At 43.6% G+C, this 24862-nt stretch overlaps 1 protein-coding gene across 1 annotated transcript in view; it reads left to right on the plus strand.

Annotated features, from left to right (window-relative positions):
• Window positions 1-24862, plus strand: part of PLCL2 (phospholipase C like 2) — a gene marked incomplete at its 5' end in the record, with an annotated part of 190991 nt that overhangs the window by 158922 nt on the left and 7207 nt on the right. The window contains one exon of the mRNA XM_080809822.1: window positions 12933-13042. Coding sequence (XP_080665948.1) covers window positions 12933-13042 — 110 coding nt within the window. The remainder of the gene's footprint in view (window positions 1-12932; window positions 13043-24862) is intronic.

Raw genomic sequence — 24862 nt, forward strand, 5'->3', positions numbered from 1 at the left:
GTCTGCAGGACAGGGAGGGAGGGTAGGAACCAGCATGAACAATGAGCCAGAGCTAACAGGAGGCCAGACATGGGCTGGCTTTGTTCTCAGTGAGGTGAGCAGTCTTTTCCTGGGTCTGAGCAGATGACTTGAGGATAGGACGTGGGGGCAAGAACAGCGGCCGGAAGACCATTCAGGAAGCTTTTGCAACAATCCAGCCCCGTCTGTGGTTATGGTTTGATGGGTGGTAGTTGGGTGGAATGAGGCAAAATGGTTATATGCTGGATATTCGGCTATATTCTGGATATGTAGATTGGATGTGGGTAGGAGGGAAGAAAGAGGGAAGTCAGTATGACTGCAGGATTGGGGGCTGGAAAGTAGACACTGCTCTTGACTGAGGTGGGAGGACTGAGCAGGAGAGGCTTGAGAGGGAAGGGCAAGGATTTGGTTTGAACAGGGTAAGTTATGCCTAGTTGAATTCCACATCTGAAGTTCAGGTGAGGGGTCCAGACTGGAGGTAATGAGTTTGGAATCCATAAGCACAAAGTGATCTTTTAAGCCTGGAGACAGTCGTCATCTAAGAAGTGACTGGGTAGAGAAGACAGAGCCCTGGCCCTCCACCATTTAGGTGTCGGTGGGAGGGGTGCCTGTGGAAGACCAAGCACAGGAGGTGTGGATGCAGCCAGACAGGCAGGAGGAGAACACTGATCTTCTAGAAGTTGAGTAAATGAGGTATTTCAAGGAGATTCCACTTTTCACATATCAGATCCAAACGTTCATATCCAGGATTGCAGAGTTCCATCACACAGGGGTCATGATGGATTGGTGAGGCTACAGGGGAAAATGATACCTGTCACATTGTTGGGGGTCCACACCTGGGGAGGGCCGTATGGCAGTAAATGTCAGATTTACAAGTTATGTACACGTTGAACCAACAATTCCATTCTTTCAGAGTTTATTCTACAGATATGATCATATACTTGGGGAAGGACAATGTGTATAGAATTTTCTTTGCAACACTGAGACCAGGCTAAATGTTACCCTAAGGGCCCTCGTTAGATACATTCTGATAAATCCACATAATAGAACACTATGCTAGCATAAAAAAGAATAAAATCTATATCTGTATATATACATTCTCCTGCCCCCAAAGGTGCTATGGATTACACATGCACAAGGAAGATCTTATAAATACGTATAGGTTAAATCTGTATATATATTTTTCAAAATCAAACAGTGTATGCTGTTTGCTAACATTTGTTTTAAAAGGTGGGGTGGGAGAATAGGGCCCTGTGTGCTTGTGAGGGTGTGAGTCTGTCTGGGAGGATTCGTAAGGGGGAGTCGACAGCAATTGCCTGTTGGGAAGGGAGCAAGAAGACTGGTGGATGGGGAAAGGAGAGAGAACTCCATATACCAGTTTAGACTTTTTAAATTGCTGAGTCACATCACAGTAATATCTGTTCAAAAATTTAGATAAGAAGTGGTACAAAAAGCAAGGGAGGCACGGACAGGGTAAGGTGAGGAGGCCGGGTGTGCCGGGGTGATCGTGTCACATTGACCTAGAGAGACAGGATCCAATTTAAGAGTGGCAATCCAAGTAAAGGTGTCCTAGGTTTAAAAAGAAACTAATCTTTGAGATAACTGGGGTGAAGAAGGCCTTTTTACTTCTCAGCGAAATGAACTGGGGAGGGTCCTGCTAACCGCCTCATGGCTCCTGTGACCCCGGCCCGCGTGCTTCACGTAGCCTCATGGTCAGGATGGTGGCCTGGCACTTGGATTCCGCACAGGCCTGAAAGTTATGCAACTTCCTCTCACCTCAATTTACCCAGATGGAGCAGGCTGGCAGAGGAAGGAAAACCTCCCTGTGCAATTCATTCACAAAGTGTGCCGCTGTGGATGTGGCATTCCGGGGATCTTGTCATCCATCTGGGTTTCAGGGATATATTTAAGAGACCTGGTTTATCTATCCCACCTCATGTGGAACGGGATTTAACAGCTCAGAAATCCATCTTAAAATAATTTGGCTTTTGTTAATGCCAAGATTGGAAAGAAGGCCAAGAAAAAGAGACTACCAGCTAGAACTGTATGAAAAATAATTAGGCATTTCCATGTCTCTGTGGGGATTATGGTGTAAAGGCCCACATGTTAGCAGCACACACAAACTTCAGGCCCCTGGAGTCTGGGGGCAGAGCGTAGAGTTTACAAAGGCTGTGTATTTTAACGGGTGCTATAATTAAATTAGTTGGGGAGAAAAATCAGATAACCGTATTTTGTGTTCAAGATACTTTGATGTGCCACAAGGCACGTGCAGAGTGTGCTTATTAAGGTACTTTTAATACTGTTGATAAATCATCCTCTTGAATGAGGTCCCAGATAGACCTGTGTTATATGGAATTCCATCTTCCAGGAAATACCTCACTATACCCAACTTGGGGAATTTGAAACAAAATATAAATATATATTTCTTTTGTCGCCATTTGAAAGATTTTGCACTTTGCTTGTGGTTTCTATTTTCAACACATAAAAAAAATATTTTTGCACTGGTTGTGTTTGTGATAAAAGCTTTTTAGGGCAACAAAGTAAATTTTCGGTTGAAAAACTGATCTTTAAGTATATAATTTTAAGGGCCACCTAGGTGGCTCAGTGGTTTAAAGCCTCTGCCTTCAGCTCAGGTCATGGTCCTAGGGTCCTGGGATCAAGCCCCACATTGGGCCTTCTGCTCAGCGAGAGCCTGCTTCCTCTTCTCTCTCTCTCTCTCTGCCTGCCTCTCTGCCTACTTGTGATCCTTATCTGTCAAATAAACAAATAAAATCTTTTTTAAAAAAAGTATATAAGTTTAAGATCAATATGTCTCTCTAAGTTTTTTTTTTTTAAATTGTATTTGTTTCTAAAAATATTTAGCCTTGTGCTACAGGTGTATTTTAGAGTCATATCATTTAAATTGGTAGAGAAAATCCCAACCAGAATGTTTGAAAGGTCATCTGCTTTATGTTTGGCAAGAAGAAATGGCACTCGTTTTAATCGAAGAGGAAGTGATGCCATGTTTCTTGAGTCTCCCTTCCCTTCCAAGCAAAAGCCTCTTTTTCATATCTTAGTTATTTATTGTATGTTTCATATATTTTTACATTTCTAGTTTACTTTTATGGCTGTTTGGCTTTCATCTAAGTTTATCTGTGATAGGAAGCAGGAAACTTAATAGAAGCTCCAGTATGCCCTATTCTTTGCAGTTTTAGTAATGTGCTCAGTTAACTTAATTGTATCATCCTGGAAAATGTATACTTATTTATTAATTTTTATAAAACATACTTAATCTGTCAGCTTTACATTTTATTTTTAGTCATAAAGCTTTAAGCCCTTCCCAAAAGAAACTCTTTAAAATATTTAGATTATAAAGTATTTTGAAATAATAATTGGAAAATTATATGAAACCAATACCTATGTGTACAAAAAATTTTAGCTGTTTAGATTTTCAAGAGATGACATGGAAAGAAATGACAAATTTCCAAAATTAGTTCTTAACATTAAAAAAAAACAAATCATAGGGGTGCCTGGGTGGCTCAGTGGGTTAAAGCCTCTGCCTTCGGCTCAGGTCATGATCCCAGGGTCCTGGGATCAAGCCCCGCATCAGGCTCTCTGTTGCACGAGGAGCCTGCTTCCTCCTCTCTCTCTGCCTGCCTCTCTGCCTACTTGTGATCTCTGTCAAGTGAATAAATAAAATCTTTAAAAAAAAAAAAACTTTAAAAACAAACAAACAAACAAAAAAAACAAAACCAAATCATATACTTTTGTGTGGCCAGACCAATTTTTAAAATTTAATATTACAGCTAAAAATGGAAAGATTAAATGATTTATTCAGTTCCCACCATGGACACCTGACCCTGTTCTTTGTTCACATGACCTATGTCTCCCATTCTCTTAGACCAGGATGGAACTAAACTCTCATAGAAGTCACCTGAGTATGGGTTTTCCCTTTGTACTTTCTCTGCTGCTGATCACCAGCTCTTCACTTCCTTAATTCTCAAGTTCATTACCACCAAAGAATTCGAGCAGATTTTCTTCTTGGTTAACATTCCTGAAGAAAAATAATTCACATCTTTTCCCTGGAAACAGAAACCTGGGGTCATGGAGTCAGGGGAACCTAAGTGTAGGTTCTTTGGCACAGAGTAGCCAGGGCTCAAAGACAATCCTTTGGGCAAAAGAGCGGTCACAGCAGGCCCGGCCAGGGCTGTGCATGAGACATGACCATTCTCTGCTTTCTGGCTCATTTCCCCCAGGCTTTTGTCCATGTTCCCGTGCACTTCATTGGGTTTGCGTAACAGATGCTCACAGTCTGCAAACTTTAATGCCTTTATACACACCATGTATTTTGACTGTTGAATAGTATAGCCCATTGCAATTGGATAGCATGTCACCCTTTTCAAAAGACAGTTTATCTAGTTACTATTGGTTTTCAAGTGAAGTTTCCTAAAACTTATAAAGATTTCCATTTCTTTGGCCAGAATTAACTGTTATCTCTTGTCTTACTTGGGTGGCAACATCCTGGTAGAATCAAGGAATCCTGTTTCCTTCCCCTACCTTTCTAGTTGCCCCCACATGTTGTAAATGTTAGTTAGGCCACACTTTCTTTGAGGCTCTTATACTGCCATTTAATGTATATCAGACAAGGAAATGGGACATAACCTATAGGAAAAATACAAGATATTGTGAATAGCAACACATGGCCCTAAAATACACAGATTTATGAATAAACTGTGTTGGTGGCGTATTTGGAAGGTAACGGAAACCTACAGGGAAATGCAACGTGTTCCTGAAAGAAGAAAAATGATCCCACTTCTTTTTCCCTCCTTATTATTGGCCTGGCTTCTATTTTTGAACCTGGATATTGTTTTCACGGTGGGGATTCTTGTCACTAAGCCATGATAGGTATGTGCGCAAGAGCCAGCGACCCCTCCCTTCTCCCCAGCCCCTGTCTGGGGGCTCTCTCTAAGTCCACCTGCCACACTCAGGCCACAGAAGCTAAGAGCTGTATTTTGTAAGAACATTAGAACTCTTTGGTCTTAAATCTGCAATTTCGAAACCTCCAAATAATGATTTTGCAGATGATCACAAAAGAAATTTTCTCAGGATCAACAAAATTCTCATTATTTTCAGAAGCATATAGGATTTTTGTTTTTCGGGTTTTTTTTTTTTAACCTATAATTCATCAATGAGAAGTACTGTGGTTTAGAGCTAAAAAGCCCTCTCTTTCACCCGCTAATGCCCCAGGTGAATATGCAGTTTGCGTAGAAAGCCGCCTTCGTGTGCCTCTTCCCACCACGTGCTGGCAGGGCTGTGTGTAGGGACAGACCTCCATTGTGTCTGCGTGTCTGTGGAGGGAGCGACAGCTGCAGTGCTCTATTCTTTCTACTTTCTCAGAACCTGGTTTGGGGGCTTCTGCATCTTCTTACCCTTTTTTTTTTTTTTTTTAAAGATTTTATTTATTTATTTGACAGACAGATCACAAGTAGGCAGAGAGGCAGGCAGAGAGAGAAGGGAGGAAGCAGGCTCCCTGCTGAGCAGAGAGCCCGATGCGGGGCTCGATCCCAGGACGCCGGGATCATGACCTGAGCCGAAGGCAGCGGCTTTAACCCACTGAGCCACCCAGGCGCCCTCTTCTTACCCTTTTAAGAATCCTAAAGGCAGGGCATCTGGGTGGCTCAGTTGTTAAGCTTCTGCCTTCCGGGCTCAGGTCATGATCCCAGGATGCTGGGATCAAGCCCCACATTGGGCTCCCTGCTCAGCGGGAAGCCTCCTTCTCCCTCTCCCACTCCCCCTGCTTGTGTTCTCTCTCTCTCTCGCGCGCGCGCGCGCTGTGTCTCTATCAAGTAAATAAATGCAATCTTAAAAAAAAAAAAAAAGGAATCGTAAAGGCTTCACTTCAGCTAAAAGCCAGCTGTGAGGACTGCTTCTAAACACCGCGCCTATGTAAATGAACAGCCCCCTCCCAGATCGCATGGGCTTTCACTCTAAAAAATACAGGTAATACACCAGGCAGATAAAAGACACACTGCTAATTGGTAAACGAGGAACGTGCAAATATGTCTGGTATTTAGTCTGTGTAACTGCATGTCAGTTTGGATAATAGTGCAGTTAGTAGGAAGGCAGGATGTAGGGCTGAGCTGTGTAGGCTAACACAAGAATAGCTGGCAGAAGAGGCCAGGTCCCCTTTCTAAACAAAGGCATCCTGAGGCCCAGCCAGCATGTGGCCGGTGCAGTTGAGCTGGGGGGTGGGGTTGGGCTGGCACGCCCTGCCTCCCTGGCTCCTCCCGCCCCCTACCTGCCTGCTGGGGAGAGAGTTAAGCAGAAAGCCTCTCCTGAATCAGCATCCAGGGTTCTTACCGGTTCATTTAGAACACTAAGGTAGCAGGGATCAAGAGCAGGAAATGAGCAAGGCCTCCCTGTCCACCTTATTATGTAGCTTTCCAATGGAATTGCTTACAATTGTATAGTAGGTTCAAGGGTGATCAGCGCTACCTAGGACATATTTATTATCTGCTCCTTTTCTATCCAGTCACTTAAGTGAAAAACACCGAGTGGACTTACTTAGGTCTTCAGAAATTTAAATTTGTCTGAATTTTTATTTTTCAATTACTTTGTTAAGATGAAGCAATTCAGTCTTAAATGATCAGTTGGTTGTAATTTATTCAGTAGAATTTGACATTTTAATACATAGACTGTAGATGCCTCTTAAATCTCCCATGCATAGTGTCTGTTTCTTAGTACAAAAGTCCTGCTTTGATAGTGTTCCTACAGAGTTTATTTTGGCCTCAATTTAAAAAGCAGCTGTTGTTAGGTATTCTCACATCATCATTTTAATGCTGTTGCCCTATTTGCTATCCTGATGCCTCTAAACTCAGCCATTGTGTTCCAGAACAAATCTATAAATATTTCTTTATGAAAGAGTTGCCAGTGAGTTGATAATATGAGCACTAGTTCCCTTACCTCAGATTGTTCCCCATACTTCTCGAAATCTAGTTTTGTTTTTTTTTTTTAAGATTTTATTTATTTATTTGACAGAGATCACAAGTAGGCAGAGAGGCAGGCAGAGAGAGAGAGGGGGAAACAGGCTCCCTGCTGAGCAGAGAGCCCGATGCGGGGGGTGATCCCAGGACCCTGGAATCATGACCTGAGCCGAAGGCAGAGGCTTAACCCACTGAGCCACCCAGGCACCCCGAAATCTAGTTTTTTGCGGAATGATCAGTAACAGGTTTAAGCACTGGATTTTAGTAGAGCTCAACCCTGCATATAGTCAAATGACCTACACATGGTGTGTGATCAATAAATGTTATTTTCTGACCCATTGCCCACCCCAGGCTCTTCCTGGTGCTGGTTAACACCCATCTCCACCTCCCTCAAACTCTAATTGAAGAAAAAGCATTTTAAAACAAAAACAACTTGGCTTCCTTGTGGGGGTTGGGGCAGGGGTGAGAGAGGTGCTAATTTTGTCTTAAAATTTTTGCTTATTAGATTTTCACCAGTTGCTTTAAATCTCACTCTGCTCTTTAGACAGAATGGTATAACTTACGGACGGAGAAGGGGTATATATATAAGTGGTATCTTAGTAAGTTAAACACTTTCTCATTGGGCTCATGTTTCTTTGCTGAAAATAATGTGGAAAATAGGGAGAAAGTTACTTAACATCTAAACTAGACAAGTTCTTTATACTCAATGTTGACATAAAGAACCAAAAAGACCTCCTGTGACACGTTAGAGTAGATTTCCTGATAATTTAATATCAAGGGACTAATGCAATTTGCATCTAATATAATTAGATTTCCTTGTTATGTACGGGCTGACCCAGTTCGAACGCATAATCTCATTTGCTGTCCCTCTGTATTCCCTTAGAACTGGGTCAGTGCCTGTGCATTTGCCCTTACAGTGCTCTACCTCATGGCAGAATTATTGGATATGCATAACCATAGCATGAGCTCACATTAAGGGTAGAGACTCTTGATTAGAAATAAGGCATGGTAGGGGCTCCTGGGTGGCTCAGTCATTAAGCTTCTGCCTTCCACTCAGGTCATGATCCCAGGGTCCTGGGATTAAGCCCTGCATCTGGCTCCCTGCTCAGCAGCAAGCCTGCTTCTCCCTCTCCCACTTCCCCTGCTTGTGTTCCCTCTCTCATTATGTTTCTCTCCATAAAATAAATAAGTAAAATCTTAAAAAAAAAAAAGAAGACATGGTAGTTGGAAAAACCATGGGACATTGGGCTCGAACAAACCAGTATTCAAATCCTTCTTTCTCATTTCCTTGGGAAAGTGCTCTAGCCTCTCTCCAAGTTTCCTGTATAATACATGTAAAGCACCTGGCCAGTTGCTTTTCACTTCCCTCAGTTGTGTGCCCTTAGTCCTTGCCCTGGGCTTTTGCATATCACAGGGGAGCAAGTGAAAGGTACAGTCATGTTCTATGGGCCAAGGTCAGAATCCTTTGATTTCCTTAAAATCAACATACACTTTGAATCAGTGGACTAGCAGGTGTTTGCAAATATCCATCTCTAAGTTATTAATATAAAAAATTTTTTAAAGAAACCATTGTGTTATGCAGCAAGCTGAATAATGAATAATATAACAGTAGGACTCATCATCTTGGTTGCTTTTTAAAGTTTTGGATTATATATATATATATGCATATATGTATGCATATATATATTTATTGGTCAGGTTTTATATTTTTAAAATAATTTTTCCAGTTTTCTCACCTTTTTTGCATGCATTTTTTTTAAAAAAAATTTATTTATTTATTTGACAGACAGAGATGACAAGTATACAGAGGCAGGCAAAGAGAGAGGAGGAAGCAGGCTCCCTGCTGAGCAGAGAGCCTAATGTGGGGCTTGATCCCAGGACTCTGGGATCATGACCTGAGCCTAAGGCAGAGGCTTTAACCCACTGAGCCACCCAGGCGCCCCCTTTGCATGCATTTTTTTTTAAAGATTTTATTTATTTATTTGTTTGAGAGAGAGAGCGCACGCGCAAGCACAGGCAGACAGAGAGGCAGGCAGAGGCAAAGGGAGAAACAGGCTCCCTGCCGAGCAAGGAGCCCCATGTGGGACTCGATCCCAGGACACTGGGATCGTGACCTGAGCCGAAGTCGGCTGCTTAACCCACTGAGCCACCCAGGCGTCCCTTTGCATACATTTTTAAAAGAATTTCATTACTAATACATTTAGTAGTTCTGTATGGACTTTTATTGGACTACTGATATTTCAAGAGGGGAGAGAAGAGGGAGTCATGTCATCTCACTTTTCAGTAAACATATAAAATATGAGATTTTTAGACACAGCCATGTATTCAGCTACCCTTATTTCTTTACACGTTTCCCTGTTTCTTCCTTATCGATATCATTTTTTTTAAATCATTTTAACTGTGTTTCTTCTTCCTTGAGTCCTCAGTCCTTCTCAGGGCAGCCCATCCTTTTACTGCCTCTGGCCCTGCGTTGTTCTTTCCTGCAGAAAGCTGCTAAAAATTGAGCATAGATGTTTGTCTAAGCTCAGCACTCCCTTAGAGACCACAGGGTTGTTTACCTTCTTGTTTATGGAGAGCTTCTCCCCCAGCAGTTCTCCGGTGTCTCTTCTCTCTCCTGAGTTCCAGCGACGAGTTCCATCTGCCATCCTCAGTGATGCTTGTAAGCCTGCATTGCCTCCTGATGAACAGCATAGAAACACTGAGTGTTCATGTCCCTTCCTGAAATCCAGATCTTGCCTTAGTCCAGTGTTAAATCTTAACAGAAGAGCCAGAACATCAAGGTCTCACCACTCAGTCTTCACCGGGCCATGTTCTCAGAAGTGGGTCTGAGTCATCACAGCGCTCTCCAGGAGTCTCCCAGATGTGGCCAGGGGAAAAGTGTGCACGTACTCGCATACCTGCAATTAAAGGCTCTCGCAAAAAAAAAAACCCTGTAGATTGCTTCCTACTCATAGTTAGTTAGTTAGTTAGTTTGTATGTGTGTGCAGTATGCTAAGCCAAGAAGAACTAGACAGAGGGTACACAGCCCACTGTCTGCGCCAGGTCACCAGCATTGTGGAGGAAGGGTTTAGTTGATCAAGTTGGGAATGTTCTCAGGTACCATCACTGGCAAAAGAGAAGTTGGAGAAAAAGGGAGTGGTTAGTGTGGAAATTTTCTAAACAGTGCAATGAATTTTACTGTTCATTCTTGAAACCAGTTATGTTGTTAAGCCTTTACAAGACAGGAATTGGAACCATCGTTCCTATTCAGTGAGGGGAAAAAAAAGAAGAAAAAAGACAAAATTGGCAGCTTTTACTATATTTATCATATGTGTCAGCTTTAGCTTACTGTTTAAAGACACTGAGAAATGAGTTGCTGTCAATCACAGTATAGGGAGTTAGGAATTGGAATGCCCAACTGAGCAGTAAGCTTGCACAGAGGAACACAGGAAATGTCTTACAAAGATTATGACTGCTCCACATTATTTGTAACAGCAAATGCTCTTGAAACAACCCAGTGTCCATCAGGAGGGGACTGGTTAAATAAATCCTGGTTCATCCACTCAAGGAGTCCATGAGCTATTAAAAAAAAAAGTGAGAATGAGCTCTCCAGGCTGACATGGAGTGATCTCCATCCACTATGTACCAAGGTACAGAACAGTGTATTTCTGAGCAGTACACAGAAAACAAAAACCCAAGTACAGAAATTTCTTGTGCAAGAAAGGGATGTTCATGGATATACATACACAGTTGTTTATATATTTTTTTAAAAAATATTTATAGGGGCGCCGGGGTGGCTCAGTGGGTTAAAGCCTCTGCCTTCGGCTCAGGTCATGATCCCAGGGTCCTGGGATCAAGCCCTGCATCGGGCTCTCTGCTCTGTGGAGAGCCTGCTTCCTCCTCTCTCTCTGCCTGCCTCTCTGCCTACTTGTGATGTCTGTCTGTCAAATAAATAAAATCTTTTAAAAAATTATTTATATATTTTTAAAATTAATTAACTAGTTAAATTTATTTGTCAGAGAGAGCACAAGCAGGGGCAGCAGCAGGCAGAGGGAGAAGCAGGCTCCCTGCTGAGCAAGGAGCCCCATGTGGGGCTGGATCCCAGCACCCTCACCCATGACCTGAGGTGAAAGCAGATGCTTAACTGACTGAGCCAGTCATTCCCCACAGCTGCTTATATTTTCAAGGAGAAACAATACAGGAGAAAGTAAATTAAAAACTACCAAAAATGTGTAGGGGAAGGGAGGGATCTGGATGCAAGACACAAGGAGGAAGCAAGACTTAACTGAGCACACTCTGATAGGAGGTTTGGCTCTGGAATCATGTATAAAGCTTTGACGTAATCACATAGTCGTAAAACAGATTACATCCAAAAAGGCACTACCCCACCACACACACATAGAATGAAAAAGAAGAGCAAAACAAAAGCTAAATGAACCTAATTGGACTTTGTTGGTGACATAACAACGTGGAGAAAAAATTATTTTGATTTACCTTCGAAGACAATATTCTTACTATACATTCTTAATAAGATGCTCTCTGAGGACCCTCCCCCTCCCCCCAAATGCAGATTTTAAATCATATTCAGCAGTCTCACTACTAATAGTTAGGTTGATGTGGTTAGGAATTAAGATTTTCCACCTAAGAGATATAAAATAAGCATAAAAATTTTTACAAAATATGTAAAAACCTCATACCCTTAAATTTGAATTAGAAATCTTAGCAGGGCCCCTGGGTGGTGCTGTGGGTTGAGCAGCTAACTCTTGGCTTTAGCTCAAGTCATGATCTCAGGGTCCTGGGATCCAGCCCTGCACTGGGTTCCACGCTCAGCAGGGAGTCCGCTTAAAAGATTCTCTTTCCCTTCCTCTGTCCCTCCGCCCTGCCCTTGTGCTCATGCACGCATGCTCTCCCCATCTCTCAAATAAATAAATCTTAAAAAGAAAAAAAAAAGGAAGTATTAGCAAGATGTTATTCCTCCCTTTAAAAAAAAAAAAAGAAAGAAATGTGTCTGAGATCTGTCCAATGAAAAGGGCTAAAAAATAATGAAAACTCAGTAAAGATAGGCATTCCTGGCACCCAGATTGTGGTCTTTAAATATCACTCCCCAGTAAAAGAACCCTGAGGTTCTTGAAGAAATGCCTGGCTCCAGGGTCAAGGTGGAAAATGTACTCGGTGAGTCTAGAACATCTTGGGCCAAAAGGCTGATGAGTCATTTCAAAAGGATATAGGAACCGCCTGAAGGGTCCCCATTGGCCAGAGTGGGATCATTGACCGCAGTTTAATATATAAAATTCCATGGGTTTTCATGGTATTAAAACAGCAAAAGAACCATCATAGCACTCCTGCATTATTGTATTGTTGTTGCATAGGGCGCTTCTTTGAGACTATTTTGAATGGCAATAGGGAACGTTCATTTGATTATGTAAATTATGTTAAAGAGTCATAATGGGAATGCAGAGTTAGAGTTCAGGGACTTTGTCCCAGTCCATTCCCTTTCACGCAGGCTTGGTGTCTAACCTCAGACTGACACTCTCTGTGACAGGAAGGGTATTACTTTGCATTTATTTCATCACCAGTTGCCAGCATGGCGTCCACAGAGCTGAAATCTGCCTCCTGAGGTTCCAAAGACCTGGGTTCTAGTCCCAGCTCTTCCTCTTGCTTCCTCCACAGCTGTCCATCTCTCACTCTTGCCAGGCCTCAGATTCCTCATCTCTAAAATAAGGACGAGAATGCTTTTATGTGCCCCGTTCTCCCTTCCAGACCGTGAGGAGTGACTGCTGACCTCTAAGTTGTTTCTGTCTTGCTGAGACCATGAATTGTCAGTGTTTCCCCTCAATTACTACACTCTTAAAGAGTCACATTTATGAAATTCCACTGGAGACTGGAATTCTTTGAGCTCTACCTAGAAAAATAAGCATTGCCTGCTCATCAGCACAGGTTGGACATGGAAGTAAAATGCTTTGTTTCTTTCAGCCATGGAATTCCATGAACACTTACACAGCATCGGCACCAAGGAAGGACTGAAGGAACGAAAACTACAAAAAGCAGTGGAGAGCTTTACCTGGAATATCACCATCTTAAAGGTATGTGGCCAAGCTGTTTCTGATGCCGGTGACGCTGCAGCCTTTCTCAGCACGTTTCCTCCTTTAAGTAGAACAGGTCTTGCCTTAGGAATTATCAGCCACTGAGGCGATAGCGCGGCCACCGCCGTCCAGTGAGAACTCAGCCCTCAGGAGAGCCCGCAGGCACAGTCCCCGGGCGGTGCGGTGCGGCTTGGAGAGAGCACAGCGGACTCCTGTGGTTGGCACATTGTGGATTCTGACGGGAAGGGAGAGGACCTTGGCTTCTACCCTTAAAACACTGTCAAGTTTATAAACGCCAGTTGCTATCTGTGAAATAGTGTGATTATAGAGGGATGATTGGGAATTTAGATTCTAATTACTCAAATGTCATTTAATACTTCCAAGTATAATCACAACCTTAATATTTATATGATCCCGGACAAAATGGGAAAGACTTACGTGGGGCATAATTAAAACAAATATGTAAAGGAATTGCCATTCGAAAGAAAATTTGCTTTAGAAGCCATCTGTTTGTCTTCCTGCCTCCCTCCTTCCCTCCCTCTCCTTCACTTCCTTCCTTCCTCAGCATGACCATTTTTAAAATGTTTAGTATTTTTTACTATAAAAGTAATACATTATAGTTGAAACTGTCAAAATTGAAATAGGCAAAGATGGACATGGTCCCACCGTTCAGAGGCGACTACCACCAGCCTTGTGCTGTACACTCTCCCTGTCTTTCTCTCTGTGCTGTGTATCATGTGACATGGTTTTTAAAATGAGGCTATGTATGTACCTTGAAGCCTTTGTTAAGTTTTGTCTCAGTGGTCTTTACTTTTCTTCTCCGTGTTTGGGCACTTGAATAATCATAACATAGAAATATTATTTCACTCTGGATCTTGGACAGCTAAATCTAAAATTACTCTCTGGTAGTCACCCTCCAAACTTTCTGCTCCCTTGAAGTCAAAACTATAAAGATGTTCTCACTGCTGCCTCTTTTAATTTCCTTGTTTCTCCTCAAGTTAAACGATGCATCCCTGCAGCAGACAATGGTTTTCTGATTTGATTTAAGAGAAAGTCACCCTTCCAAAGCTAGCCAACTTGCATTTTCTCACATTAAACCTCTACTTGTTTGTATAATTAAAATCATTTTCTTGACTTCTTAAAACAGTTCCCTTCCTTCACATGTGCTTTCTTTTGTAAGCTTTCAAAAGGTTAATCAAAGTTAACCTTAGAGGTTAACTTTGATAGTTTGCAATTTAGTAAACAGCAGATAGAAGAATTTACAAGGAAAAGGAATTTAGCTTTATAACTTGCTGACTCATTCCCACCCAGAGGTGGGGGTACACAACAAATTTCCCACAAATCTCAGGGAACAAAGTAGCACAGTAGTTTAAGCCCTGTGATAGAACAAATGCTCGTGTTGCTTTTATTAAAGGCAAAACCAGACTTACAGACCAGACCCTTCACCTGTCAACTGTCCTTGCTACTTGTTTGAGGTCTGGGAACCGGAAGCCTGGATATTACCTGGGAGCTTGTTCAAAAATACAGATTCCCAAGCCCCACCCCAGGTCTACCGAATCAGAATATGCATTTTTACAAGATCCCGGGGGATTCTCGTGCACATTAAAGTCTGAGACGCACTTGGCTAAGAGCCACCGAAAATGGGAGCCTGGCACACACATTAATGAGAAACAGCTGACATAAAGTAATATACCAGATTTTAGAAATAAGTAATTGAACTTATTTAGTAGTTACGCCGAGAAAACCCATTTTCTTTTGACTTATGTCCAGGACAGAGAATTAACACCTCAGACTTGCATTCATATGGAAACTAATGTATAGGACAGGGTAAAGGATTTTTTTTAGAATTTCCAGCATATTTGTTCTAGATGGTGTTTGAGTGTGGTAGAAGCTGAGTGAGGAATGGGAAAGAACCAGAGAGATCTATGTGTCATTTCCATATAATGGAAGGGCTTTTTCCACCCCTGGGTGATTCACAAGTTTTAACTTTGTTTAGGAGAATCAGTGACCCCTTGGATGTGAATTTGGATCTGAGTTGAGATACTAACCTTTTCCTGGCAGGAAGGAATCAGATCCTTTGCATTCCTCTGACCACTTGTTCTTCGTGGTAAGCTAGGAGAGGTGGCGGCCCTCCGAGGCTATGCATGGTGGGCAGTAGGCAACCGTGACCTCATGGTGGACCCAGAGGCTAGGGGAAGGTTTCAGATGACACTGGGTATGGAGAGAAAAGGAGAAGGAGGGCGGGGAGACATGTCCGGGGAGCCCTGGAACTGTGAGGCCAAACAGGAACTTCCTGTAGTGCTTAAAAATGCAGCCTCCTGAGCCCCACCTCAGAAGCTGGGTCAGATCTCTAGGGGCAGAACTTAGGAATCTACTTGTTTAACAAGTTCCTTGGGGGATTCTGAGGCATCCTAAAAAAATGGAATACCTCTGCTCTAGAACGAAATCGAAAGTATCTTCCTCCACTCATTTGAACATTGAAGAAGGCAGGGTGACCGATCATCCTGGGACACAGGACTTCCCGTGTGGAAATCAGGACAGACCTGGGCAAACCAGAAGATGATGGTCACCCAGCGTGGGAGCCTCCTGCCATAAACTCCTTTCATCTAGGGATGTGCCTCCCAGTTTTTATGAATTTTTGCTTGCTTTGTTTAGTTTTGCAATTTTAAGAATTGCTTTAAAAATACAAAAATGAATAAAGAAGAAATGTCAGCTCTGATCACCACATCCAGAGTTATCTACTATAGACACGTTAGCATATTTACTCCCAGACACTTTTTATTTTGAGTAAAAATCATTCATTTGTTTTTGTAAATGCATCTTCATTTATATGAAGCCTTTTTTAATGTAGAAAAGATAAAAGTTTTAAAATGACCTCAAGCTCTCTGAGAAATAACTATTATTAAATGTAGATGATATTGGGGCACCTGGGTCGCTCAGTCAGTTAAGTGTCTGCCTTCGGCTTGGGTCATGATCCCAGGGTCCAGGGATTGAGCCCCACATCGGGCTCCCTGCTCATCGGGGAGCCTGCTTCTCCCTTTTCCTCTGCCTGCTGCTCTGCCTACTTGTACTCTCTCTCTCTGTCAAATAAATAAATTTTTTAAAAGAAATTTAAATGTCGGTGACCTTATTTTAGGAACCATTTTAGTTGCATATGGATGGATGGACGGAGATACATATTATTGATTCTGAATCATACTTCTTTTTTCTATTTCTGATATCTTCTAAATTGGCATGTATCTTATAGTCCATGGTATCTGTACACTATACCCTAGTTCGTTGGCAGTGATTTTCTTTCTTAATAGAACCTCTGACAAGAACTGATGTCTCAGATATTATGAAATAAGGTACGCCAATAGACAGAATCCTACTAGGATCGCTCTTTTTAACTTTTTTTTTTTAAGATTTTATTTATTTATTTGACAGAGAGAGATCACAACTAGGCAGAGAGGCAGGCAGAGAGAGAGGGAGAAGCAGGCTTCCTGCTGAGCAGAGAGCCCGATGCGGGGCTCGATCCCAGGACCCTGGGATTATGACCTGAGCCGAAGGCAGAGGCTTTAACCCACTGAACCACCCAGGCGCCCCCGCTCTTTTTAATTTTTAAAAAAATACTAAATTTTACTTAATTTAAAAGAAGAAAAGTAAACCATAAAGAACTTAAATGAATTTCTATTTATAGGAAATAATTATCTCTCACAGTAAACCTTGTTCAGTGATTCATTTAGCTTCTTTCATTTCACCATAATGCTTTGCACATTCATCCAAGTTGAGGTGTGTTTCAGCAATCCATTTCTTTTCATTGATGAACAGTATTCTGTTTGCTGGCCATGGGACCCTTTGTTCATATACTTACTAGCTGATGGGCATTTGGGTTATTTCCAGTTTCTAGCTCTCGTGACTAAAGCCACAGTAAGCATTCCCAAGCAGGTCTTTGTGTGAACATGTGCTCATTTTCTCGGATAAATATGAGTGCAGTTGCCGGATCATATGGTTAAGTGTATGTCAGACTTTATAGGAGATTGCCAAACCACTTTCCAAACTGGCCCATGTAGTATTCCCCCAGCAGTGTTGTGAGAGTTCTAATTATCCCACATCCATGTCGACATTTGCTATTGTCAGTTTAGCCAGTGTACGGCATGTGTAGAGGTAGAGCAGCTTTTTGTTTGGATTTTTTTTTTTTTTAGCTTTTTAAAAGAATTATGATGGGCCTTAGTCTGATTTTCATCATGTTTCTTCTCCTTTGGGTTTCTTGAGATTCTTCCACTTGTGGATTTATAGTGTCCATCAAATTTGGAAAATTTTTAGCCATTTATTTCTTTAAATCTTTTTTCCTGTCTTACCCTTTCTTCTGTAGCTCCATATATATATATATTTTTTTTTTTTAATTTATTTATTGCTTGTTACCTTCCCAGAAGTGACAGATCCACTATTCACTTCTTTTTAGGTCTTTTTTCTTTCCTTCTTTTTTGATAGTTTCTGTTAGTTCTGCATCTTCAAGCAATATTATTGTGTCTTCCGCAGCATCTACGCTGCCATTAGTCCTTCCCAGCTCCCCACTTCTCTCGTCTCTGTGCTCACCGTATCCCCCGTCTTCTTGAACGTAGATATTTACGGTGATTGTTTAAGAGGCCCCCCAATCTGCCACACACATCCTGGCCACCTTACCTCCCCAAACTCCAGAGTCCATCTCCTGGGCTCACTGGGGCCTCTGGGCTCTGCTTGGGCTCTGGCTTCCCACACCACAGCCTGGAAGAGGGCTGGACCTCTTCCCACACCACAGCTCCAAATAGGGAGCTGGACCCCCCTTTGCATCTTTTCCCTCAGGGTTCTCTGTGTTGCACTGTCGGAACATCATTGTTGAATACATCGTGTCCAGTTTTCTCCACTTGTGTGTCAGCCCTGTTCCTCACTTGTCTTGTGTCATCTCTTTCATCCTGCCCTCTGTCCCATCGTCTGTTCTGCTCCATCAAACAGACGTAAAAGAGAAGGACACTTTGTGTCTTTCCAATTTGAGTGGCTCTTAGAATTCTTGGGATTTTTATGAATTGCCACTGTGAATTCTGTGAGGTTTAGAAGTTTCTTAAATTGTGTCACACCCTTCTGTTTGTTTGCTGCTTGTGTTATGTGTGCGTGTGTGTCTGTGTGTGCGAGTATGTGTGTGTTTGCCAATTTTACTTTTTGCTTGTCTCATCAGGAATGTGGGAAGGAAATTCTGTTAATATGTCTTCCACCCACAAGCTTAATCAAGATGTTCCTCTCCCTTTATTTTCCATTTGCTAAAATATTCACTGAACTGGTGATCATTTTCATTGTTTCTATTTCTTATTGTTCCCCAAATGATAGAATCCTCATGGTAGAAGAGCCCTGTTTTAATTGGTCCCTTTTGGTATAAGAAGCCAGATTCCTGTAGGCTGGCTTACAGAGGAGAAATGAGCAATTCTGGCTCATAGAAGGGATCATGAGAGGACAGGGAGGCCCGAGACCAGAAGCTGTGGTCTGGCCACACGAGAGTGAAGAGCAGTCAGGAAGCCCAGCAGCGCCTGGGACAGCTCTTCTCTGGGGGACTGTGGTCATCCACTCTGTCCTTCTCCATCTGCCAGTGGCTCCCCCTGCTCACTCGTGGTTTCTGCTGCTCTATGACTTGGTCTTGTGTTGCTTTGGCCCTGACTATACCTTAGAAGTTTTTATTCCAAGTCCTCAATCTACTTGTACTTCCTAATTTAAATTCCAAAGAGAGGAAATCTGATCGGCTCAGCCTGTCCTTTCATTTCACATCCAGACCAGGAATCCTAAAGTTATAAGCCTCTTCTTGTATCATGTTCTCCTTGGATCAGGTTCTCTGCCTGCTTCAATCCACTGTGCCCAGAAAGGCACTGTCACAACACATAAAATACGGCCATCTGACCTACTCTCTCAGTTCCCTGTTGCTGTGTAACAAACCATGCCAAAACTCGTGATTCTGTGGGCTAGCTGAGCTCAGCTGGGTGGCTTTTCTGCTCCCTCTGGTGTTGACCAGGTCACCTGTGAGGCACGGTCCAGCTGGGAGGTCAGCTGGGCCTGGAATACCCAAGAAGGCTCCACTCACATGGCTGGCATCTAACCAGAAATGGCTGGAATGGCTAGGTCTCTCTCTTCTCTCTCTCTCTCTCCCCCCGAGGTCCATCATCATTCAGTAGTCCAGCCCCAGCTTCCCTAGATGGCTGTGAGATTCTAAGAAGACAAAAAGGGAAGCTGCCAGGCTTCATTAGACCACTTCCTCCACGTTTAATTGACCAAAGCAAGTCAAGGCCAGTCCAGATTCAAGGGAGGGGGAATTGGACTGCACCTCTTAGTGGATGGAGCAGCAGGATGCCTGGACAGGGATAGAAGCAATTATGGGCAGCTGCCATTGCAGAGAGCATCCTACAGTGGTAGAACCTGTGAATGAAGCATTTTCCCTTTGACGAGTGGAGACTTGGCCCCACAACAACGTGGGGTCATCAAATCCACCTTCGTGCCGCTTCTTCCTTCCTGCTTGCCAGCCTCCTCTACCGTCGTGGAGTTTTAGCTGTGTTCTGCCATACAGTAGGTAGAATTTGATCTCTCTGTAACTTCACTTCTTCCTACTGGTTCCAGTAATACCCTCAGAATAGCCCAGAATTATTCTATTCCTTCTTCCTCAACATCCCTTTATACCTTTGGGAACTCTCATTATCTTCTCTTAAACCTCCCCGATTCAGGTCAGACATGCTCAGCTTGTGCAGATTCCAGGATGAGATGGCATCTGGCCCCCTCCTCACTGAGTTCCTTGGCTTTCTGAAGGCTCTAGTTTGTCAGTGTCTGTTGGAAGATGGGGTGGCCAGAATTGTCCTCGTACTTTGGGTGCACAGGGCACTAACCACCCCAGGGTAGGACTTGTCAGTATGATTTTGTTCATAGTCTGAAAATTATCTTACTGTTAATACAGGCCAAAATAATGCTGGATTTTTCTAGCACCTGTGTCATATCCTAAACTCAGATGGAGCTTATTACAATCCAAGATGTTTTCCAGATGAATTGCTGCCAAGCTAGCTCTCCCTGCTCTGTGCCGCTCCACCCTCAGAAGTAAGACTAAAAGCTAAACCCTGAAAGCAATTAGAGATTTGTTCTCTTTAGGAACGTAAGACTTCTGCCAAAAATAAATAATTAAACCAGACGGTCTTTGCACCTGGTAAGACATTAATCTTGATTTCGTTTTTACCTGAGGTGCAGTACTTACCTTGAAGACCTGAAGACTAACATTTGTTTCTTTTCCAAAAATTTCTGCGATGGTCTTTGTGCAACTTTTTTTCTTTATTGATGGCAATATCCTTTAGCTATGTTATGCATTATAAGAAATGTATTATATTGCCTGTTTTCCTGAAAATCTATAATCGGCTGAACGCCATTCCTCTGGTTGGCGTGTGCAGATTCTTCAGCACGGCTCAGGAAACCAAACTACAGTAGTGTTTGTCATTAGGCAGGCTGTTCTTTCTGGTCCACTTAAAACAGTAAAACCTCAGACACTGGATCCTACTAATGTGGAATTTGTGATCTTTCAGCTAATGTTTAATTATGCAGAAGTTGTGCTTAAAAGACTAATGGCGCGAGGGAAGTGCTTCTGCATGCTGTTTTAACTAGTGTTTTCAGGAGATTCCACGCTCATGATTCTGGCCCTGCTCCTCCCTCTACAACCCCTTGCTCTCGCCAGACCTGCCACCCTCCTGTCTGGTCCTGGTGCCACTCCCCAGAGCCCTCTCTCGACCTCCCATCTCTGCCCTTCAGTCCCGGCTCCCTTCCACTGTCTGGAGCCTCCAGGGGCAGCTCCTGAAACCCTCACCCCACCCCCTCCCCCAGAGCCACCAGTTCTGTGTCAGGCAAGGTCTTCTCCCAGGGCAGGGGCCGGCACTCACCACTAGTGGGAAATTTAGCCCTTCCCATGGCCGTTCCTGTTATAGGGAGATGGCAACACAGTTGGAGCTCAGAAAGCTTTGTAGTATAGAAGTCATGCTCCTGAGCCGTGGTTAGGCCCCAAAGGCATCATGTGTTGGAGTCATAGGTCACGTGTGGAAGGTGGCCTCCTCCACAGCCCGTCGGCCTGCTGAAAGCCTTTCCTACCCGTCTGCCGGGGCCCAACTCAGACACCACACCTCCTCCACGGTGCTGCCTAGGAGCTCCTGGGAGCCCCCTGCCCCACCCCCCCATCTTCGCTGAGTGAGGCATAAACTTGTTTCTGAGGTGGGAGATGTCCATTCTGAATTTAAATGACATCTTATATTGAAAAATTTAAATTAAACTTTGTATAAATCTTTGAGCGCCACCACTGCGAAATTGAGGAACAGCTGTCAGTGTGATGAAATAGCCAAATTCTCGGCAAGGGTGAGAGGATCAAGGTGCCGGGGGCGTCTCGGGATCCACCCAGCAGGCCTGTGTGATCGACACTGCGTTATACGCCTGGAGGGGCTCTGGATTAAGGGAAGAACCGGGGTTAGGAGCCATGTTTCCAGAACTATTCTCACACTCTCCCAGGTCCTCATCCATCTGGCCAGCACCCAGGAGCCCTCTGGGGACTCCGCAGCAGAGTCTTCCTGCTGCGGGGAGATGAGGCGATATACAGTTTCCATTCCACTCCCTCCCAACACGTGAATGAACGTAGTAGAAGCTAAAAGGACAGAAAAAATAATGAAACACGTAAAAGGAATTTAATGTTCTATAGAGAAGTGCGTGCTGCTAGGCTTTGTTGCTCTCACTTTAGACTGATGATCAGGGGGCCTTTTTTCAAGTGTAAGGCTTACTGGGACGTCAGTGGGAAGAGGGCCTTCTGTACCTCGGATGAACATGCTACAGCCTTTGCCGGCCACACAGGCCTCTCAGAGGGAGCTGTCAGAGTGTAACGAGGCGGCTTATATCCCAGAACCAAGATACCCACAGCCCCACCATCGTGGTGTTCACTCTATCCTCATTCAATAAATACAGAGGGAGCGCTCTATTTTTGTGCTTCTGTTTAAGCCCAGGAAGAGTGAATTGTCTGCACTGAGGACATTAGAGGTGGTGGTGGACATTCCAGTTGGCTTGCTTGAAAGTGTCACGTGTCACACATGGGGCTCAGCTCTATGGTTGGGCCCAGTGGTTTAGTTAATCCAAAAAGAAAACAGAACACACAGAGAAGAAGTTGTGTGTTTAAGTGTAACATGCTGTGTAGACTCTGCCTTCTGCCAAGCCCTTAATCTCTCCAAACTCTGTTTCCTCATCTATAAAAGTAGGGATAGGAAGAGCGCCTCTGGCAGAACTGAGAGACTCTCATGACATAATCTTTGTGAAGGGCTTAATATGGTGCCTAGTGCGCTGTAGTTACTGTGTTCCCAGTAACTGTGTTTCCTGGTCATGAGACTATGTTAGGGTTTTGCAGTTTTGATTCTGTGGTTCGGGTTGCAGAAGGTGCTCCTGTGAGAAGTAGCAGAAGAGTCCTAGGCCCCTGTGTCGTCTTCTCAGAGTGATGCTGAGGGAGGAGATGGGTGGCCTCTTGAAGACTTCCAGGGCGACAGGAAAAATAAGGACACGTGCATAGCAACTTGCTGAGTAAGGGCCCAGCTTGTGGGTTGGTGCTAGGCTTACGCGGGGTGGCAGTCCATCTTCCTGCTGGGCCTTCAGGCTAAGTGTCTGCCCCCATCTCTTTTTGCCAGAGTTAGCTTCATCTCTTGGGGGAGCAGAAAGTGTCAGTGAGGGTGCCTAGAAGCTTCTTTCTTCTCACTGTATTCCTGAGTGGATAAGGAAGCAGGAAGGAGGCAGCATAGTCCATTACCAACCAAGGGAACCTTCTGGGGTTGGAGATTTTAGCCCCAGAACAACACAAATGTCAGGGTGGCCCCTGGACATGCTGAGGTCAAGCCAGATACTGATAACTTGGGTTCTCACTTGCATTAAATTTAAAAGTATCTGACTACCTTTATGCCTCCTTCAGACTCCCAAAATGGTGTGAGTGTCCTCTTTTTTCTCTTCCCTCCCACTGCTTGTAATTTGGAAGAAATAGGTCTGCTAACTCCCAGGGAACAGCAGGTGGCCATCTTTGCCTGCTCCAGCTCTTGGCCATGTGGCCATTGTGTGGTTTCGTGGCAGAGGTCGGGGGAGTCTTTGTGGCCATTCTGGTTCACTCACCTCAGTAGGAAGGCAACTCTGGTCTTCTCTAATAGATAGTTGGATAGAAAAGGCTTTGAAAAAAAATAATAACCGAAGTATAGAATCCCTATTGTTTCAGCTCTAGGTCTAAATAAAAGCAGTGAATTGTGATTGTTAATTTTAGATTCAAAAACTATGTAGCACTAACAGATGTGCCTGGAAGTATTTTTAAAATATTTTCAAAGCTAAGACATGTTTTATGGTCAGAGAGAAAATTTGGTGATTGGCCGATCATTGAGTATGGCTGGGAATCTGGCTCCAGTGTCTGGTATCAGCCACCATCATTCCTTTCTGGCAGCTCCAGCGTCTGACCCCATCTCAGGCAGCCACCGGCAGGGCCAGAAGGAACATGGTCGGCCAGACTCTCAGCAGGAGCCGCTGGGATCTGGCCCTGCCCTTAGCTCCGTCTTTTAAAGATTATGTTCTGAGTTTGAGTAGGAGCCTTAAATATTTTGACCTAAGGTTGTTAGAAGTCTTTCATGGTGAAAACCAAATAGAATAAGTTATGAAATTCAAAACAGAATGTGTGCAACCAAATAGGGTTTGAGTTTCTCAACTGGAAACATTGTGAAGCCAGTTTCGTAGGAGTCTTCAAACCCAGATACGCTGTGGCGGTAGGCGGCAGTGTTTTAAATAGCCTTTGCTCTTTTGAAGTCTTTGAAGCAATGAGATGTGAACGCTGCTGCAGCAAACACCATCATCGCCCCTTTCAAATTGTTCTTTATTCCCGCTGGATGGTGCAGTCCCAAGACGTGTCGGACACGAAGTTTTAGATGCACAGAACAAAACAGAAGTAATATGAATAAAGCCCAGCGGTCCCCCAGCCCAGGCTGACAGCCTGTAGGGGTTCTTTGTGTCTCCCAGGCTAGCGGCCCATCGCCTTGTCTGTACGAGATACAGTTAATGACCTGTCTGAACTTGGGAAGCAGAAGATCCAACCACATAAAGAGTTGTATTATTACCACAGTGATTATCCTCTACCATCTGGGGATTTCTGTATTTAAATGCCCCATCGTCCTGTGGCCAATCTGTATAGGCTGACATGGAAAGATTGCCAAGGCATGATTTTTGGTGAACAAAAAGAAAACCAAAGACTTCAATAGTTTGCTTGATTCCATTTCTGTAAAAGTAAAATAAAATACCTGTTCATAATACATATAAATCCAGAAGAAAATGCCTCCATCTTTGGGAGGCTTCTGTGAGTAAAAGAGGTACTTTCATATTTTACTCTCATTATATTCACTCAGTCTGTTTCTTGAGCCCATATTGTATGGCCGCTGCTGTTCTAGGCCTGAAGGGGGAGCGTTCAACAGTGGTCTGAAGATGTAAAAACCCCTGTTCTCATGGAGCTCACATTTAATGGGAGAGACAGACAGTAAATAGCAACAGAGAACATTACATGGTGGTACATATTATGGAGAAAGCAAGGCCAGGAAGGGACAAGGAGAGCTGTGGGCAGGATAGGCAGTTTTCATTTTGGAAAGGTGGTTGGGTAGTCAAGGCCTGAAGGAGGTGAGAGAGCAAACTATGTTCCTTTCTGGGTAAAGGCCTGCCCTGCACAGGGAATGCCGAGTGAGCCCCCTTGAGGCTGGGCTGGAGAGTATCTGCTGTGTGTAAGGAGCACTGTGGGGCCCAGCATCACAGTGG

This window comes from Martes martes (genome assembly GCF_963455335.1).
Source record: "Martes martes genome assembly, chromosome: 1".
NCBI lineage: Eukaryota > Metazoa > Chordata > Mammalia > Carnivora > Mustelidae > Martes > Martes martes.